Source organism: Akebia trifoliata, unplaced genomic scaffold, assembly GCF_017979445.1.
Source record: "Akebia trifoliata isolate Shusen 1 unplaced genomic scaffold, ASM1797944v1 Contig01334, whole genome shotgun sequence".
Lineage (NCBI taxonomy): Eukaryota > Viridiplantae > Streptophyta > Magnoliopsida > Ranunculales > Lardizabalaceae > Akebia > Akebia trifoliata.
Genome location: NW_028237674.1, coordinates 1 through 20,847, shown reverse-complemented (window position 1 = coordinate 20,847; position 20,847 = coordinate 1). Strand labels below are relative to the sequence as shown.

The window sequence follows — 20,847 nt, the reverse complement described above, 5'->3', positions numbered from 1 at the left end:
TAATAACTATTTTACTTGAATCATATATATTTACAAATGAACCAAGCTAGCAAACCCATTTAAGAAACCAAAGCGAGCAAAGAAATGAATTATCTCTACGCCCTACGAACTGGGTTTGTTCTAGAGTGGCGAACCACAAACAATGAATCCGAATTTGAACCAAGCGAATTGATGAACCAGGTAACATAGATGTAGACTTAACCCAACAGTTTGTATTATTCGTAAAGGATAATGCTGAAGTAACATTAAAATGTATATTGTGGGGGACATTTCTGATGTAGATGTGTGTCAGAACTGTAGATGATTTTTATCGAGATACAAGTACATTTCTTACATAGATGTGTGTAAGGACATTTCTTTGTTACTCCAGCACGGCTCAATTCTGACGTAGATGTGTGTCAGTACATTTCATTGTCAATAATTTGTGAATTATTAGAAAGTAATTTTCATTAGTTGAAAGTTATTATTAAATTTGTCCGAACTCTAGCCAATTTCAAAACGTGTGAAGAGTACTTCAAAGATGGAGAAACTAACAAAGAAACATTTAAAGCAAATGAAGACGAGGTTGGGGCGTTTCTAAAGAATCAGACTCTTCTGTTTAATTATCTCATTTAATACAATAAATGCAAAATTGCTTTTACAAACATTACAATCACCGGCACATGAAAGCGGCAATATTTGCTCATAATGGACCGCTAGAATTTCCTCGAGATTTAAATCTTGCTATCACGAGGATATATATTTTTGTTGTTTCCTTGTATTGCTACAGTCTTCCCCACCATCCCCAGTTCCCATCTCTCTCTCTCTCTCTCCAATCTTAAGTTGATGCCTCATTTCCCCTCAAAAGCCCTTAATTAATCTTAATTTTATAATATGGATCCCTTAAAGTTGAGGAAATTCTCTTTAAGCCTTATTTTTCCAACTTCATTGTAAGACGCCCTTTCAAAAAATTAATCTCATTAAATTTTAAATTACAGAAATACAACTTATTTCAATCATTTTGATTATTACAAACAAAATGATAAAAACTAAATTGTACACCACTACAATATTATTTTATCATCTTTAGAAAAAGATATGCTCATCTAGTATTTTTTTTCTACAAAATGGTCAATCTTACTAAATTATAAAAGAAGGGTTCTCAAACCTAAACCTAAATCCTAAACTCCAGATCTAGTGGATTATGATTTAGGGTTTTGAAATCATAGACACTTAAGATTTCCCTAGGTTAAGTTTTCAGCGTTATATAATTATACATCCACAAAAATTTGGACCTTACCCAATTGTAAATGTAGGGTGGTATTTTTGTTTTTTCAAGGATAAATAATATTTTAATCATGATGTAGAACTATTGAAATTATAATTAATCATTTGAAAATGAGAAATACCCTTGTCATTTAAAGAAATTTCTTTTGGGCAGGATGAATTGGTAACTAAGTTAAAAATGTAAGGTCTTTAAAGAGTTCTATCAACTTTAGGGGAGAATATGTAAGAATAATAGTCAGCCCAGCAAAAGTCTCTTTCTTTATTCCTCTCCCCTATATTTAAGAACCACCTCTAGCATGAACTCTCAGAGCCATTGGTGAGAGAGAGAGACTGAGCTAAAACTGAGGGATGGATGTGAACCAATTGATGAATTTCCAATCATCTACTTCTGGTCAACCGATGGAGGTCCATGATTTCGTGCAGGTACCCTCCTCTCCCTTTATGCCTCTTAATGGACATCCTCTTATTATGAGTTTTGTAACCCAAGTTTGGATTCACTAATTATTTGGTGTTCATTTAATTTGGAAAATTCGGGAAAGATTGGTAAAATATGGGGAAATTTTCCTGAATACAGAAGATTGTTTTTTGGTTTCTTACCTAAACTCATCATCGTCAACTTCCCTAAAATCTCTTTCTTGTTCTTGAAATTGAAAAGGGTAAAAATGTTATCATATGCAGCGATTACTCAATAAATCACCGAACAATTCATCAATTTAATCTTTTACTCCCTTATTTGGAGAACTTTACATTTTATTTTAAATTAGAGAATTTTGTGACTGAATATGCTTATAAGGTGAATGACTTTTAAGAGTATATTGAAATGTTTTCTTCTTCTTTCTTAGCAATTCTAATGATCTTTTTTCCCCTCTTGCATGAAGGCTGAAGAAGGGAGTACACAATTTAGTGTCTTGCAACTGCAAAAGCAAAACATGGACCTGTTTTGGCATCAACAACTGCTTGAAATCAATCAACTTTCGGGTTTTATATTTTTTTATATTTCCATTTCTATTGATTTTTTCTAAGTTTGTAGATGATTAGACTTAATTTTATTTGCTTATGCATCTATTTTTTTTTTAATGCTGAGATTGATCTAAAAAGTATCATGCATCTTCAAATCTTTGTTGTCTGAATCGGAAAGCAAAGTATATGCAGATTCAGAAAACCTAAAAATGTAGGATTCAAAGACAACAATTTATATTTTGAATAATGTAAAATTTAGTGAAAAAAAAAAATTAAGGAACCTAATATATACGCTTCCAAGAAAAGGTAAATTTATAAGCATTTTATAATTAAGTGAGTGAAAAATTGATGGATATAAGTGATTAATATGATACATTTTTAGTACAGAGAAGAGAACATATAAACAAACATAGAATAAGTTAATGAAAAGAAGATACAAGTCTGATAAATGTTAATCAATATTTTAAGATGGGGAAAGGCAAATCAGAAAATAAATGTTCATGAATATCGAACATGCGCTCATCTCAGGGCCGGCTTGATACAAGTTGAGGCCTAAGGCCAAATCTTAAAATAAGACCTTTTTATATTTAATATATTAATATAAATAATAATTATCTATTTAAACAATAAAAAATATTAAAATTTAATTTTCTTACTTTTTGAGATGCAAAATTAATTTTATAATCAAATTGTCCTAATATATCCATTTCAAGGTTTTCTATTATTATTATTCCAAGGGTGGATTTGATGTTTTTATTTTTTTATTTTTTTATTTTTTTATTTTTTAACTTTAAATGGAATAAGTTAAATTTTTAAGTCTAGATGGAACCGTGGGTAGATTGACATGTAATGCAAAAGGCATTTTTCACTTCAATCCTATCTATGATGTGTGGAGGAGGCTCTAGCACCACGAAAATCTTATTTATATCCAAATACTAATCTAATGATGGTTCACTTTGCAACAATATTTTTCACCATGTGCACGATGAGTAGAGAATTAGTTTGCAGTGTGGTGAGTGACTATGGAAGCTTAAGGAACATTCCTTTAAATAAATTTTTTTCCAAATTACAAATAAGTGCTCAGATTCATTTACATCTTTCCATACTCTTCCGGTTCGAGAAAGGTAATGATGACCTTGGGTCTAAATTCAACAATGATTCCAATCTTCTTATACTTGCAAAGTTCATCGATTATCTCATTATAGTGTCTTGATTTGACTTTAGTAAGTCGGGAGGAGATAGATTTTGATTATGTATCAACTATGGTCAGAATCCTATTAGATGAGTTCATCGATGTATAACCCGAAGAACTACCACTCAGATGGCCTTCAGATTGTTTTCCAATTGTTGAGTAAAAGAAGTTGAACTTAATAGTAATTAGACCATACGCTTCAAACAATGAGGAGTTCCTTTCAACTCTGGAAGAATGATGCAGTTCAATAAGCTCAAATGAGACCATAGATTCGGATAAACTACGGATTTAGAATAATTCGAGGAGATCTATTCTTGAATGGAAACATCAAGATCTTTAAGATCCATAAAAAATTATAGAATTTCCATCTTTTGGCCTGATTCCTTGTTTACTCTAATTTTTTAAATATGTTTTTCCTATTTTAGAAAAGTTTTATTTTGTTATTAAGTTTAGTTATAGAAGTCAGAACCACACAATGTCAATTGCATCCTACTTTTAGGCTTAAATAGTTTTTGTTTCCATTCTTAAGTCATTTTTACTATTTTTACTAATTTTCTATTTTTGTTATTTTTCATGATTTTATAGGAATAAGGCTATTTTTCATAAATAGTATTGTAACTCCAACTTCAATACTAGGGAACAACTTTGAGTAATAAAATATATTTTTTAGAGAGTTTTCTCTTTATTTTTCAATTACTTGGTATTCTATATGAATCAACAAGTTTTTGATACTCATTTATTCACTATCTATTTTGAAAATTAATGAACTAATTAAAAAACTAATCTTCATCCTATATCAATTAGTATCAGAGCTTGTGTCAATTGCGTAGCTTGTTATTCTCATTGAGATGCATCCAAGAAGAAGATCGGTTCAACGCAATGCTATTCTAGAAGATGTATACAAATTGGTGAAGTTCGTTGGTTTGCTCTAAACGATCAATATAGTAAATCATATAACACAAAAGGTATTTTCATTCTAATCTTATATATGATAAATATGATGGTGAAGTTGAGGAAGAGGAAGTTGTTTACAATTCTATTTTACTTATAAGGTTAAATAGTTTCTATTTCCATACTCAATTTTACTATTTTTAGTACTTCTCTAGGAATAAAATTATTTTCTATAACTAATATTGTAACTCAAATACATGTGAACTTCTTTGATGAAAAAAATTTATGTTTTAGAGAGTTTTCTCTTTATTTTTCAATTACTTGGTATGCGGTCAGAGTCCAATGGGTGATGCTAATGGACCTTGCCTCACTGATCTGAAGTCACTCCTATCAACTCCCTCCTCGAGCCGGTGTGGTACCTGCCAAAATCACTCCGACACTTATGTTAGAGAAGTAGAGGAATAGTCTAAAGAACTAGTTATACCTCCAATCTGCCAAAAGATCATTTCTCCTATGCTTACAATACTATTTATGGATCTTTGTTGCGAATCAAGATTTTCCCATTTTTGGACGGCGATCCTGGGGATCCCCTTATTCTGTGGATCCACAAATAAAAAGAGAATCTTTTGGATTGGTCGTACTATATTGTAGAGATCTTCTCCGAGATCTCTGAAATTAACGTGCGCAAATCAAGATTACAATTATTATATGATTAGGTCTACTCTGCTTGGCAAACCAAGTCTCATTTAGTGTTGTGCCGTCCTTCTAGTCAAATTGGGGAGATCTCTACTTTGACCTGCTCTGCTAAAGGGTAGTGCTCGTATGCTGATTTACGCATGGTACCACTTAACTGGTTTGATCATGTGTATAGCTCAGATAATTGCGCGGTTATTTCCCTCAATACTTGATATTTTGTATGAATCAACAAGTTTTTATTCCCAACTATCCAATTTTATTTTGAGAATCCACAAACTAATTGGAAGACTGTTTTTCACCCTGCATCATTATTATGGGATGCATAGTAGAGGAGCATCACTCTTGAAATCTAGGAGGTTCCTTTCTATTTTTTAGTAGTGGACTTTGTATTGTAAAGATAGTTTTGTGAAAGTGCAAAGAAAAATTATGAGAATCAATGCACATATTGGACTTGAATATTTATCAAAAGATTTGGGGTACTTCTGTGCTGCAAATCATTTATTGGTTTTTCTTAAGAAGTTAGTTATCAATGCAAATTTGCGACCAGTACTTCTTCTTCTTCTATTTTTTATTATTTTGTAAGCTTACCTTTTATAGATAGAACATTTTTAAAAAATGACCTAATTGGCATCCCCTCTTTGAGATTGATGTAGTTGGATTTGTCTCTGAGTTTGAAGTAATTGGATTTGCAAGTTTTTCTTATTTATATACTCCTTCCTTGCTTAGAAAAAAAATACAAATTTTTTGCAATGCAAATCATTTCTTTTATATTAGAAAGTTTTTTCGATTTGTAAGCATGGCCTAGATTTCCATTATGTCCATAATCAAAACCCTCAACATTACTTTCAACTCTTTCTTTAACTTGTTTTTTCAATGTAACAAATTCAAATTTGAATTCCTTATAAAAATAGACGACGACATCTCAATAATATATTTGGTTTCCTATTTTTCTAGCTTTTAAAATTTGTTTTACTATCCTACCAAATCTAGACCATCAGATCCATCAGCTAAAAGATCATTTGCTCTAATGGTTTCCGATTATTCAACCTTTTTCACCTCCTTTAAATGACCTAACCTGCACCTACATGCTACATTTGGGAAGTCATTCCCATTTTTCTTGGGTTTATACTTAATCTTCCATACGATGTTAATTTTTGGGGAAAATTCTCCAACTCATGATCATTTATAATAGAATTTTAAAAATTTTGTCTTCCATTCGCACTCGATTACTTCATCAAAAGAAGTCCTTGATTAGTACCCCAACTTCACTGATGCTAAAAATTTACAATCATGATGTCGCTCTTTATCATTTCCCTGGGCCTATGTTTGCGATTCTCGTGCAGGAGTACTATACTTCAAACCTATGGTTTGGGTTTTGCCCTCCAAAAAGAATAACTTGACGCGTATAAGAGGGGCCTTACTACTGGTGTGCTACAACTTTTTAGCCTCGACTTGTTGGACAAAGCTCTAAATTTGTTGTGCGTAGGGGTGCCTACATTTCCTACTAGCACACTACAGCTTGAATTGATTGCCAGCCTACATTTGTGAGTCTCACGCATGAGTGCTTTACGTCAGACCGATTGTTTGGATTTTGATACTCAAAATTTGGATTCAAGAACTTTATATTGTAGATCTTTTTAGTAATTTAATGTCAGTTAAAATTTCCGAGAAATTAATGGGATCCATGATCCTCATGAGATTGAAAAAAACTATAAGCTTCAAAGATGAGTTGCTCAATTCCTTATTTTAAGTCGATACACAGTTGTTGGAAAGTTTCTTATATATAATTAATATTTATTTATGATTTGTTGATAGAAGGATTAAGAAGAGTAGAATAGAGACAAGTAGGTATAGATTGGGATAAAGTGGTGCAATGCGAAAGGTGAATATAGAAATAAAGAGAAGAATAAAAAAAAATTCAGTTTACCTACGTGAATTGAATAATAGGAGAAAGGATGAAGGTGCATGTGCTATGCTCAAATTAAGTAGATAGGCTCGGACATGGGTCACTACTAGGCCAATAAGATCGAAAGTGAGTTTTGGTCGTGGAAGATACAAAAGACCAAATAATGAGCTTGCTCGTGGAGGATTCATTGGTTCTTTGAAAGGTGATGATGGGAATGGTCTTAACCAATTAGGCTTGAGCCAATCAGGACCTCTTTGGGCTAATATGATATTAAATATCTAGATACCAGAAGTGAAAGAAGGGAAAACAATGACGATAGGTTTTTAAAGGTTTGGAGACGATAACTAGTTTAAAGGCCAAGCCAACAATGACTTTTATAGAACTTTGTGATATTTTCACTAATTGAAGGTTTAAATTGAAAGATAACTTCTTGTATCCATGATATTATTAATATATATCAAAACAGATTATTATTATTATTTTATTAATTTATTCAATCAAAGTGGGGATTTGTTGATAATATATATATATATATATATATATATATATATATATATATATAATATATATATATATATATATTTATTTATAAAATATCTAATCAAATAAATTTTTGAATGAGTGCAAATGTTTGGCCATTTATGAATTTCCACATCTCTTTTATATCAATAAATGTATGCATATTTGTGATCTATGAATGGTGCCCTGGTGGATCTCTCTCTCATTTAATAAAAGTCTGGAATCTTGGGTTACTAATTGGTGGAATACTAGGCAATCCGAAACTTTTTTGACTTATATTCAAGAAAAGAACGTTCTAGAAAAATTCATAGAATTAGAAGAACTATTCCTTTTGGACGAAATGATAAAGGAGTACCCGGAGACACATATACAAAAGCTTGGTATAGGAAACCATGCATGCATACCGCCCTAATCACATATATCCCCTTATTTTTGGGTTGAGGCTGGGTTGATAGGAGCAGCGAATAGACCTCTTCTTATTTGGGTGTTGAGTAAACTTCTTGGTTTGGACATTATAAGGAATGTTGGCATACCCATTAGCTCCCACTGTGCCCTTTGTCTGCATCGACTGTTGACTATAAAAGAGAGATCCGTGATAAACAAAAGGGGGAGGAGGTTGGCTCGAGATAATCAATCCCGCTTTTGAACCTTAAAATCAACCCCATAGGGCTTCTTATTCCCCGGGAGTTTTCATTTGAGTTTTATACGGCCCCTCCCTTCGGTCGGGAATGGGTCAGTGTTTCTCATATTACATTGACCCTCCTTTCTTCTCAATTACATCGACCCTTTCCTCCCTAAAATAAAGAAATAAATGACTAACTTCCTTCCATATACTTTAGATACTACATCTGATCTACGATCACCCTTGTTTCAGATATTGATTTCAGTCGGAAAACCTCGTCTTTGATTCAATTACCTATTCCTCCCAATTCGTGCACCTCATCTTCCCGCCCGATCTTTAAAGAAGAACCCAATTCTTCTGGATGTCTATGAATGTCTACACTTTTTGATTATTTATAAATGGACATACCTATTGGTTATTCATAAAAAGAAATATCCATTTGTTAAAGTCTATTTATGAGTGACATTTAAAAATTCCTTAATCTCTATATATTAGATTGACATGTAGGCCAAATCACTCAACTTTTCAGGAACTCACTCAAGCATTTTAATTTCTCAAATTATTATGTTGGAGATTACATATTGTTTCTTTAGGAGAATTCACAAGGAAACAAGTCCAATTTATTTTTATTTTTTTTACAAATTCTCACCATGGCTTTGTTGTATTCTGGAGGCTATTTTGCTTGTAACCATCAATAAACACTTCTACATGTGTGAAATAAATGAAGTCTTAAAAAAAGTTCTTTTTGCACTTCAAATTCCCAAGATTCTAATTTTCTAGAACTATGCTTCATTTTCCAACATCTTATTTATATCTTTATTACTGTGGCTCTATTGTATTCTGGAGGCTATTTTGCCTGTAACCATCAATAAACACTTCTACATGTGTGAAATAAATGAAGTCTTAAAAAAAGTTCTTTTTGCACTTCAAATTCCCAAGATTCTAATGTTCTTGAACCATGCTTCATTTTCCAACATCTTATTTATATCTTTTATCAGTCTATTTCTCTCTCATATATTAAAGTATAAGCTAGGTGCAATGCTGTATTTGTTTGGTTGACGGTTTGTCATCAATTTAGCACTCCAATATTTTAATCAATATTGTTTGTATCTAGCAAAAAAAAAAAAAATTCAATAGTGTTTGTTGTATTTAATATGTGAAAATTACTTTGACTAAATTGAATCCTGGTAGACCCTGTTATGATCAATTGTGCAAATGTTGGTTTGATTAGTACAATTTTAAAAGCATGTTCTCTTCCAACCTACTCCACCAATACCACCCACACCACCACCACTAAAGCTCTAAATTCATGACATGTAATAATTCTAGTGCCTTTTAATCAATCGTAACCACCCCTTCCACACTCCTTTTGGTCTTCCTCTCATCCTTTTATAATCCTCAACTTTTTTATCCTTCTATCATGGGCTGCAATGAGCCTTGTTTCACATAGCAGATTCATCTTAATCCTTATTTATTTTATTTTAGTTTCTTACAAAATTGGGAACTAGAGTATGATATGAACATGCATGATTTTAATTGTCCAAGATTCAGTTCTATAAAAGCATGACATTAATTTCTTCTTATAAATTTTTTTCTTTTAATTTGTTTAGAATGAGTTGGTCAAATAAAACTCTCTATACTTTTAGCATTCTAATTATAATTATATTAAAAACATCCTCCTTGATCTCCCTTATAGATAATAAACCCACTGCAATAGACATTATATTTTCATAAATATTTGCTATCACAAATATCAACGGCTCTTCCCCTCTATGGGAGTCATTAATTGCTAAAGTTTCACTCTACATGCTTTGTTTTAGTTCTATTTTTTTTAAGGCTCTTGAACTCCAAATTATCTCTCATTATAGTTGTAATTTTACGTTGACTCTTGATCACTATGTAAAAAATTGCTGAACACGACGGCCTAAAACCGTCGACTCTGTTGGATGCCAATAGTTACATGTTTTAATAAGAAAACTCTAGCATGCACCCAAGAAAAATATATCCCTAGAAAAAATGTTTAACATGGAAAATTTTGATGGTGTGGATTTAAAATTTGATGAAGATAGCAATCTCTTTCTACTCTGGAAATATTAGCAATGATGAAACATGAATTCTATAGGTCAAAAGGCAGTCATAATTATTAACCTTAAAGATTAATCCTATTTTTTATAGTTATTTAGTGGTACTAATATATTTGATGTTGCCTTTCAGATTTCAAGCAGCATGCGCTTCCTTTAGCTAGGATAAAGAGAATAATGAAATCTGATGAAGCCATAAAGGTATGCCTACTAATCCATGTTCTTCCTTACTGTACATATGAATCATAGATTCATAAAAAATATATGGAAAATTACCATTTCATCATTTTAATTCCCAAAATGTGAACAATGAAATTGCAGGTTTTTCAAATGATGATCTCGCAGGTTTAAAGTGAAATCTTGCAGATAATTGTTTTTCCAAAGTGACAGCCAAACAAGAATGTAACTTTGGAAAAAACATAATATGTATATACCTGCGAGATTGTCACTTTAAACCTGTGAGATTGTCACTTGAAAACCCTGCAATCTCAAACTTCACATTTTGGGAATTAAAATGAATAATGATGCGGAATCAGAATTTCGCCAAAAGTTGATCGTCTTTGGAAATATTCTCTATATAATATATTAGGCGATAAATAATTATTTTTATAAGCATGTTCCTGTTGCATCTGGGACTACAGTCACAAAATTGGTCCAATTTTCATGAAAATAAATAAAAATTGTAATGGGGTTTATGGTGGGTGGGGGGACAAAATGAGATGAAAATGAGAGAAGATGAAGAGTCTGGCTCTTTCTTTCAAATTAGGACCAACGCAAAACTACCTACATATCGATATCTAAGAGATCTTAAGTGTTACATAAGAAATCTTAGTAATAATTATATGACAGAATACATAAAATACCCTGACAAGAATTTACAGAAACATGCTGAAAATAAAAACGGCTTCAAAAACTATCTAATTAACATCCTCAAAATGCGTTCTGAAGGTTCGGAACCGCCGACTAACCTTTGAACTGTTTAATGTAAGAAAAATTGAATTTCACCCAAAATGCATTTGCTGACTTTAGAAAAGGGACAACCGTAGCATAAATGATGGCCAAAACAAGGTAGTGTTTTGGAGCCTAAATGAAAACAAATTCTGATTATTAGAAAACATCTGCGATTTTTTCAATTAATTGCGATTCCTAACAAAAGTCAAAGATTTTTGTTTTTGACCTAGACTTCACCCAAAATTTTCCCAATTTTTTTTTATTATATAAATTATCTAAATTGACCTTGCTGAATAATTGTCAAATCGACATTGGTTACAATGTTTTAAAAACAAAGTTCTATTAGTTTAATACAAAAGCTTGTGGCAACTAAGTAAGTTTTTGATGGTCGTTAATATTGGCTTGTTTAAAATTGTACCAACAGATGGTGAGTGGTGATGCTCCAGTTGTTTTCTCCAAAGCCTGTGAGTTATTTATTCTGGAGCTGACACTTCGGGCATGGTTGCACACTGAGAATAATAAGAGAAGAACTCTTCAGAGGAACGACATCATCAACGCCATAGGCAGTGGAGAGGTTCCTGACTTCTTTGTTGGCGTTATTCCGAGAGATAATGAAATTCAGGTATTTATTAGTTGAGAGCTAGAGTTTACTTCTTTATTTATTATTTTTTACTTTTTATGCAGAGAAATTTTCCAAAATGTGGCCAACTTTTGACAAAATTTCCATTCTGGCTAACTGTTAATTTTAATTCCCAAAACATAAAAAACGAGATAGCCGGTTTTTCAAAGTGCCAATCTCACTGGTTATAAAAATGATGATCTCACATGTAAAGGGATGCAGTTTTAAAATATTTACATATACAAAAGTCCAAAAAGTTTTGTTGTGAATTTATCTTTATATCCCTTTGATTTTTCAAAAGTTGCATAATCGAATGTCTTACAACCAAAGGGGTGTTATAGAGATATATTCCCTACAAAAGTTTTCACACGATAAATTTATCTGGGTTCGGAAATATTTTAAAATTGTATTAGGTAACATGATTTTACCATTTGTCGATGTGCTTGTAATCACAATCAAGGGAATTAATAGAATCCTACTATTTTAATTCTTAAATAATCTGTTCATGATCTTATGCATCAATATAACGATTATTAGAATAAATCCTATCTACCACTATTTATGAATAACCCAGTCAAGTTAGTCGTGCTAAACACGACTTAGAAAGAGCAAGTCTTCGTGAGAAAGTAATTTTGAGATCAATATTTCGTTCCAGACCGAAATAAATGTATTTTCTTATTAGAAAGAGCAGGAGAGCGGAAGCAATGGCGGAGCAGCTGAACCTAATCCCTCTGATGGAATGAATTTTCCTATGGTGGATTCAAATGCGTTTGGTGAATATTATCACATTGTGAGTAACACAACTGACCTGTTTGCTGCATGAATTAGCGTAGTATTCTGTTCTCCGGATGCCATCTTCATCATGTGTGCCTAGAGTTCGCTCTTAGAAATATAGCCATCCCTAGCAATATAATCCCACAAGCCTCTTCTCCATTCTCATTCAATCACGATCACAGTGGGAAAGCAAGTCAAAACAGAAAACAGTGTCGGATGTAGACTTTTGAAGCCTACTGATCCTTTAATGTTTCGCCTAAGTACACCTTAGTAAACCTACATACGAAAATCAAGGCCTGATTGGAGATCTTAAGTAATCAAATTTATGGCTCTATTTATAAAGTTCATGATGGAAAAGGATAGAACCCAATGGCTTTAGATCACCAATCAGTCTGATCTTTGGTGTGTAGGTGGGGACAAACATTCATGGCTTGTGCCACAATGTGGGCTATGAACATGTAGTCAGTCATGTAGACCTCTTTGTGAGTATAAGATCTTCATTTTCGTTTTCAATAGTAATTACAAATATATTTTTTCATGCTGAGGAACGAAGTATGTATAGCCACTTGTCAACTCAAGTGTCGAATTTCTGGTTTCAACATTTCAATGCTCATATCATTTCATTAATTATTGTCAAGGTGCACATTATTAGGAGTACTACTCATGAATGGAGCCAGGATTTTCTTGTTGGGTAGGGTGGGGTGGGGGTAACTATAGTTGATAGTAGAGTTGAAGAGCTTGAAGATGACTGGTTCTTGGGAGAAAATTCCAACTTTTTTGTCTTAGATGTTGACAAGGGCATTTAGGTCCTTGTCACTAGTCCATGAGGGAATGCCCAAGTCATGATAGAAGGCCAACGAGGTCAAAATGGGTATGTCATTAATTTTTAAAACATAAATAGGTGGGGGTATATCTCAAATATTCACCAAAGGTGGAGGAATTTGTAAATCATTCAATGTTTTATTCTATGTAACTTTTTTCATATGGAAAAATATTGATTAAAAATTTCTTATTGAACCATAAAAAGTCTGTTTGATTTATCAGATCTTGTGTTCATTTTGCAGTGAGGAGAAGAACGAAATATATATATATATATATGCTAGAAGAATGGCGCCTTGCGTGGAAGTGTATGTTGATGCTTAGGAGAGAACATTATATATCTTCATGGTAAATAAGTGTTATTTGCCTCCTTTGACATTTCTTAATACATAACATACTCTCAAATAATTTGCAAGACAGTTTTATAAGAAGTTTTAATCTCCTTATAAATTAAGATGAGTAATTTATGGTATTGTGATTATAATATGTGTGACTAATTGGTTATCATTAGAATAACCCTTTGTAAATTTATATAGAAAATTACAAGAATAAAAAATGGAAGAAAATCATATCTAACCTTGGCTTTCCTGCTATAAAAGAATCTTATTAATAATATTAATTAACCTTCTAAATATCTTTCCTATTATATATCTCAACCTTCCACACAATATTGCAATACGTTAAACTAGTACAACATATATATGCATAATATTTGCATCTCATGCTTTTCTTTTACTAAATGAGCAAATATATTTTAATCACCGAACTCTCTGACAAATTTATGGGGGCATAACTCCAACTATAAAATTAAATGGAGTGACCTCAAGGTTGACCACAACTCACACTTTTTTGACGTGGAGGTGTATAGGGAACCATAGATGCCTTTTCATCGAGAGAGAAAAGCATCTATGGTTTCATGCGCACCTCCACATCAGCAAAGTGCAAATTGAACGAAATACTTCAATATAGCTTCTTCAATCGCTTCCTTCGATTAGCTTGTGGTAGGAGTTATAATAAAAAAAACCCCATGACTTAGATGAATACAATAGACATCCAATAGATCGGCCCGGGAATAAAAAAAATAATAATAATGTCACATAAGCATTGAGAAAACCACTTATAGGATTTTATATAAATTCATAAATGAAGTTGATTATAATGTTGATGGTCCATAAAACTAAGCATGTTAAAATGCATGTCACGGATTAGTATAAGTACCTATTTGTTTGAGAATGTCGGTTAATGTTACCTACAATCAAAATCCATAAAATACAAAATCGTGTTATAAACGAAAACCAAAAAAGATTAATTGCACATGACGTATAAGAAACTAATACAAGTTGGGTTTATATGGTTCTATATGAATGGAAAAAGGTAAATGTTGAGCAAAGACATGGAAGGCCAAAATTTTTCCCTTACTAGAGAGTGAGATCAACCAACAATTCAGTGAGTCCCACAATTGGAATAGGGCAAAACTAGACTTAGTTTTATGATCCTATCCATGCAATCTATGCTATGCTGTGGGAGGATTAGAATAATTATATGGCAGTTGGGAAATAGAAATGTCCATATTTTGAATGATGATTTGAAGAACATTATAAAAGTTGAGAAAGTTAATGGTAATTCTAATAAAATGCACCTGAAGTAGACAACTATATCCTGAACAATTTCATCTAAAAGCATTGTTAAATGCGGGCGCAATTTGATGGGAAACAACGTTACACATTTGAGTAAAGGCAAATTGTACCCTTACCATCATCCAACTATAGATGATAAAAGACAGGATAAGATAAAAAATAAATATGAAGAAAGCCAAATCAATAAAGGCAGTTGTAACACATTGTTCAGCACTGGAATTGTACCACTCATTTCCAATTCCCACGCATTACCCATTACTTTTGGTGTTGCTCAGATGGGGGAGTCATATATAGATCAATACAGACGGATCCTTTACTATAACTCGAGGTGGTTTATGATTTATTGTGAGGGATGATAATGGTGGATTGGTATTTGCAGGTTGGCCAAGAATTTATAACAATGACATTATTTTCATAGAATTGTAGGCAATTCCCTGCATCGATGAATAGTCTTACTTGTTTATGTTTCAATAATAAGAAAAGATAAGAACTAACCTGATTATCATCCAAAGGAAGTACCACTGGTGGCTTTCTCCACTAAATTGATCCACATTGCTACAATGAAATATAATAGGAATCTTAATTTCTCTATTTACAGTATAAATTGAAAAAATTCGGTAGTTCAAAAAGCAAAAAAACATAAGCAGAACCGTACTGGAATAAAGACTTTTTAACTCCCTTGAACCAGTGTTTTTAAAATCCAGATTAATGATTGGAATCCTTCTATTCAAATAAAACCCTAAACCAAGCGAATTTAAATGTTATTTATAAATCCCTTTAGATAAAAAATCTCAACTACTGAAATCAATCAACTAAATGTCTCATAAAATTTTAAAAAAATGTAACATTGTTGGATTTTGGTAGAACAAGTACTTTACCATAGATAATATGAAAATCCTAGAGTTCACTACGTGAAAAACTCAAATTTTAAAGAAAAAATTTGTTGGGCCGGGCCCGACGAATTTTATAACTTAAAATTCCACGGCTTGTACACCACGTTTTTCACTCACTCTCTCTCTCACGATCTATCTCTCTCACAGTCTCGCTCTCAGTCTCTCCCACGATCTCTCGCTCATCGTCTTTCTCTCTCTCTCTCTCACAGTCTCGCTCTCAGTCTCTCCCACGATCTCTCGCTCATCGTCTCTCTCTCTCTCTCACAGTCTCGCTCTCAGTCTCTCCCACGATCTATCTCTCTCCCTCTCTCTCTCTCTCCCTCTCTCTCTCTCTCATCTCATCTCCTACTCTATTTGATTGATCGATCTCGATCAAGATCTGATCATCTTTTTTGATTGATAAGTCATCAAGAGGTATGTTCTTGATTGATCAGTCCAATTTTGTTCATCTATGGAGAGATCACAGAGATGCATTTGAGGTATCTTCGATTTTGTAAAGTTTTGATGAAATTGATTTGTGGTTGATGCAGTTTTTAGTAATTAGAGTTTGAGATTTGATTCAAAACGATGCTGACGGAATTCGAAACAAAGAGTAATCAGGTGAAGGGCTTGAGTTTCCATATTAAGAGGCCATGGATCCTTGCGAGTCTTCACAGTGGTGTGATCTAGGATTATAGGATGGGGACTCTTATCGATAGATTTGATGAGCATGATGGGCCTGTTCGTGGCGTTCATATTCACAAATCTCAGCCTTTGTTTGTCTCCGGAGGTAATTTTGATTCTAATTTTATATTTTATTTTGTAATTCATCAATTTCAATTTCTCATTAGGTTTAACTGTTACCATATCAATTGAAATCGTCTTTGTTTCTATCTATAAAATATTGGTGTAGTTTAATTCTGTAGATTAGTTTTGAATTTTCTTCCTCATAGAATTTGTTTTAAAATTGGTGAATTTATACTCCTTTTTAGAAATTTAGGGACAATTGTGAATTGTGAATTTGTGATTGAGTTTTTGTAGCCAGATCAGTACTAGATAGTAGTAGTTCTCTAATATTTTTTTTAGATGGAGTAGATCTTTGCGAATGCGTGTATTTATTAGTAATCTAATCAGCAACAACAATTATCTAATTTAAAATCACTCAATATTGTTTAAGTAATATCTAGAAGAATATGAAGAGTTTCAATGATCCTAGCTTTATGAAATTGGCTGTGCTCTTTAGAAGAATATTGATTTTTGTTAAATTGCTTTTAGCGAATTGGAGTGGATTTCTTCTCTGTTGGTATTTATCTCAAATCTCTGTAATTGTTCAGGTAGACAAGATGACACGTCTGAGAGACTCAATGCTCTTTTTGAAAGATTCATGTATAAGTCATGAACTAGACCTCGAAGCAAGTAGAATCGTAAAATGCTGAAAAATAACTTTAGGTGTGTCCTTGTGCACACTATTTATTTTAAGTTTTTTTTTTCCTTCTTAACCTCTTAATCTTTTTACCCTTGACTCTAAAATTTACTTTATATCAACTTCAATTGAATTAGGATATCTCAATTTGGGAACTAGACCACAAAAACTTTGTTTTAGGTTGAAGCAAGTTGAATCGTAAAATGCTTAAAAATAAATTCAGCGCCGGTGACTCTTTCCCTAGGAAAATAGTACCAATCAAACCCATATAATTGATGAACCACTACAACAAATATGGAAATTAGGAACGGTTTATTACCGTTCCTAAGCCACTATGAAACGGCTTGCGTCTTTAATCGAGGCGTCGTTAATGAGGTTAAACGGCTGGAAGCCGTTCTATGTTTCATGATTTGGAACGGTTAAAAACCGTTCCAGATCTATGAAATTTGGAACGGCTTAAAACCCTTCCTAATTTGCGTCTTTATATAACAGCACACAATAACCCAAAAAGATTTTAGACAACGGATTTTATAGAACTGATGTCCTACGTCTGAGACTTTAGAAATCGGTTATAAACCGATATCTAAAATTGTTATAAATTGATATCTAAAATTAATTTTTATTTTTTTTATTTTTTATTTTCGCTACTTGCCTATTACCCACGGTTAGAATAAATCCAAATAGAGAACATCGAGGTTCTCTATCACATTAATTTATATACAAAAAGAGTTGCAATGAGTCATAATTTACAAATCCAAACCAATTACGCTTAAATCATCATCCCATTCGACAACAAGGAAAATGCAGTCCCCAACCACAAGAAGCAACAAAGTAGTAGTTCAGAAAAAAGGGTCCCTCTTACTCTTCCTCTTCGAGACACTAATAAAGAAAAAAGGTTTCAAGATGGGAAATCTACATCTATTAATAAAAACAGGATCTCGAAGCCATCTTCACTTCATCTATGTATTCAAGTTAACGAACCAGATTCAACTTTGGGTTTGAAGCTTTGGGATCCTTTAGACCCTGAGAAAAATGTGTGGGAATTACTCTGATTCTCCTTCATTCACCTATGAAACATAAGAGACACAACTCAACTAATACTCACACATATCCCCAAGATGAAATCTATTACTGATATAGGCATACAGCAAATAAAGAACAAAAAGAATCCATCTAAGAAAATTACATATGAGTACAAAAACAACACAAGAATGCTAAGAACATGAGAGACACAACTCAACTATATAGATTAGAGACGCAAACAAAGCACTGATTTAAAAACAAAACAAAAAACAATATAGATTACAACACCAAAAACAAAAACAAAACTGCAAAAAATAGAGGGGAAATGTTGTTCATAGTTTGAAAGAAACTTGATAGACAACAATATGACCAAGTCATACTCAACAACCTATCCTTCTGAGTGGAGTGTTGGTCTACATATTCCAAGCTGAAATGCACTACCGATTCAACGGTACTTCATCACCCGGAGATATAATTTGAATAATGAGATCATCTCAGCCAACAATATGACCAAGAAAACTCGAACCTAATTGTTTTTATCTCACTCAAATACACAGTATCTTAACATTTGGGCCACACCCAAATCGTCAAAATGGCAAGTTAAGGTACATGATTGCAAGTAATTGATCAGCTATACATCACTAATAACTTACCCTATAAGACCAACTTAGAATTTCTTATAAACTGATGATATACATAGTCTTAATTCATTAATCATACATATACATCCCACCAATACAATTTTCATAAAGCATAACCATCATCATAAAAAAGAGAAGAAATAAACAGCAGGAAAACAAATAAATCCATATCTAAATATATAATCATAAACAATCTGCATGTAGTGACTGTGCTGACGAGGAGGTGTGCACAGAAACATCGATGCTTTTCCTAATGATATGAGAGAAAAATCTTTGGTTCTATGCACACCTCCATGTGAGCATAAAGTCTAACTCAGTGTCCCGCACAGTCACCCAGAGAGTAAACAAATGAAACAGTCCATGAATAACCAAGACAAGGATTTCACACTAAATTAAGGCATTACATAGCCTACTATATGTGCTTGAGAGTCGCCTTCCAATAGAAAATGAACATTATGGTTGTGAAGTAAATTTAAGCAAAGATTTATAGCAATTGGTAGATGCCTTGACTTACTGTGCTGATTGCGATTGACCAAGATTAGACAAAAGTGATTGCTGTAAGGCCAAAACTTGCTGCAGAAAATTATAAAATAAAAGTCAAAATAAAAATAAAAAACAACGGAGAACAAGCATGTACCAACTAGCTATAGTAATCTAAATCATGAAAAATAATCGAGGAATACGATGTCCCTCTTCAACACTGGCAATCTTACATCACAGAAAGCAGGAACGGGAAATGTGTAAGCCTCACTATTTAACATGCTCACTTGGCAAAAGATAAAGGGACGGTACCTGCATTCTTTCAGGGGACGTCTCTTGTGGAAGAAATTCTGGGTTTTGCATCATTTCTCTTAATTGGGAATTGGAATCAAGCTGATTGAGACCGAGAATCAAACAAGCAAGACAAATGTGTTAAAGACAGAAAAATAAGAAACAGTTTTATGCTCAATGATATATATAAAATAACAAATATACCTGGTTCATGTACTGAGGGTTAGAGAGCAAGCTTTGCATCATCTGATTCAATTGAGAGGAATCCTACAAGCCACCCAACATCCTTTCCATCTCTCCTACCAAGCCACTACTACTGATACCAAGAGCATCCACCACTGGATTTGGCCTTGTTGTGATGTTTGTTTGTGCCCTTGTCTGTGCAGCTGGGATTCACAAGGATGGAGTTGTTCTTGACAAAGATTTTGAGATTCGATTGAAATTTTAAAAAGCTTCAAGTAAAGCAGAATCATCATCATCATCTATGCCTAAACCAAAATATCATCTCAAAACTAGTTAATCATCTTAAACCCCCCCCCCCCCCTCCAACCCCAACTCCACCTTGCACTACAGTTGACTAACGTACATAGCAATCACATGCAAACTTAAATCCTCAAAAGAGCACAATAACACAAGAAATTTAATATTAGGAGCTTAAGCAATCAATTAAGACACCAATGTTATGGTTAGCATAAGAATAATACTGGAGTGACTTTAAAAATCACATCAATTCACAGTTTGCTGATGTGGATGTGTATGGAACTGTAGATTGTTTACATCAAGAAACGAGTGAAAAACATCTATGGTTCTGTGAATCGATGTAAATTTTGAAGTCACTCCAGCACAACTCTATCAGTCCTTGAGCAAACACTGAAAACATGTAATTTGGAACATTAAGGGTAAAAATTATCATTCTGGTCAATTAATCATTACAATTGGTAAACAAAAGGATTGGTTCAACCATGAATCAAATTAACCTTTCCTTTACCAAAGACAGTATCATTCAGCATTTCCATGGAGGTCTGCGCTGAAATTGCATTAAACAATGCAATGTCACACCTCACCAACTTCAGGGGGTGTGCCCGACTTGCATAGCCTCTATTAAAAGAGAACCCACAAGTAACCAAATCCAATAGGATGTGGCTGAATTCGATATTCCAGCAAGTGAACTACATAATGTCACC

At 33.0% G+C, this 20,847-nt stretch overlaps 1 protein-coding gene and 2 long non-coding RNA genes across 8 annotated transcripts; 2 read left to right on the top strand and 1 right to left on the bottom strand.

Moving 5' to 3' along the window:
* Nucleotides 1–1,530: 1,530 nt before the first annotated feature.
* Nucleotides 1,531–13,872, top strand: LOC147380525 (nuclear transcription factor Y subunit C-2-like). Of its 5 annotated transcripts, none has more exons than XM_086431591.1 (6): nt 1,531–1,689; nt 2,145–2,244; nt 10,267–10,334; nt 11,509–11,706; nt 12,395–12,493; nt 13,542–13,872. In XM_086431591.1, the coding sequence occupies exons 1-6, from the start codon at nt 1,615–1,617 to the stop codon at nt 13,542–13,544; spliced, it is 543 nt and encodes a 180-aa protein (XP_086287717.1). In that variant the 5' UTR covers nt 1,531–1,614; the 3' UTR covers nt 13,545–13,872. The 5 variants fall into 5 exon arrangements, with proteins under 5 accessions (XP_086287717.1, XP_086287718.1, XP_086287716.1 ...); XM_086431592.1 differs by having other exon boundaries at nt 12,390–12,493; XM_086431590.1 differs by having other exon boundaries at nt 12,386–12,493.
* A 1,956-nt stretch (nt 13,873–15,828) lies between these two features.
* LOC147380524 (uncharacterized) lies at nt 15,829–17,485 on the top strand. The gene is made up of 3 exons (XR_015175276.1): nt 15,829–16,240; nt 16,357–16,595; nt 17,140–17,485. It is a non-coding gene; the product is annotated as an uncharacterized LOC147380524 (long non-coding RNA).
* Nucleotides 17,486–17,686: 201 nt separating this feature from the next.
* Nucleotides 17,687–20,303, bottom strand: LOC147380523 (uncharacterized). Of its 2 annotated transcripts, XR_015175274.1 has the most exons (5): nt 19,868–20,303; nt 19,685–19,765; nt 19,407–19,465; nt 18,210–18,295; nt 17,687–18,097 (listed from the first exon to the last, which is right to left on the bottom strand). It is a non-coding gene; the product is annotated as an uncharacterized LOC147380523 (long non-coding RNA). The 2 variants fall into 2 exon arrangements; XR_015175275.1 differs by having other exon boundaries at nt 17,687–18,295; nt 19,868–20,192.
* Between the last annotated feature and the right edge of the window lie 544 nt (nt 20,304–20,847).

What these genes read in the sequence shown, in the direction of transcription:
- LOC147380525 (XM_086431590.1), top strand. Translation starts at nt 1,615, where the DNA reads ATGGATGTGAACCAATTGATGAATTTCCAATCATCTACTTCTGGTCAA. An exon ending in TGAAATCAATCAACTTTCGG is followed by an intron (nt 2,245 to 10,266) that starts GTTTTATATTTT and finishes GTTGCCTTTCAG; the next exon opens with ATTTCAAGCAGCATGCGCTT. An exon ending in CGAGAGATAATGAAATTCAG is followed by an intron (nt 11,707 to 12,385) that starts GTATTTATTAGT and finishes TTTTCTTATTAG; the next exon opens with AAAGAGCAGGAGAGCGGAAG.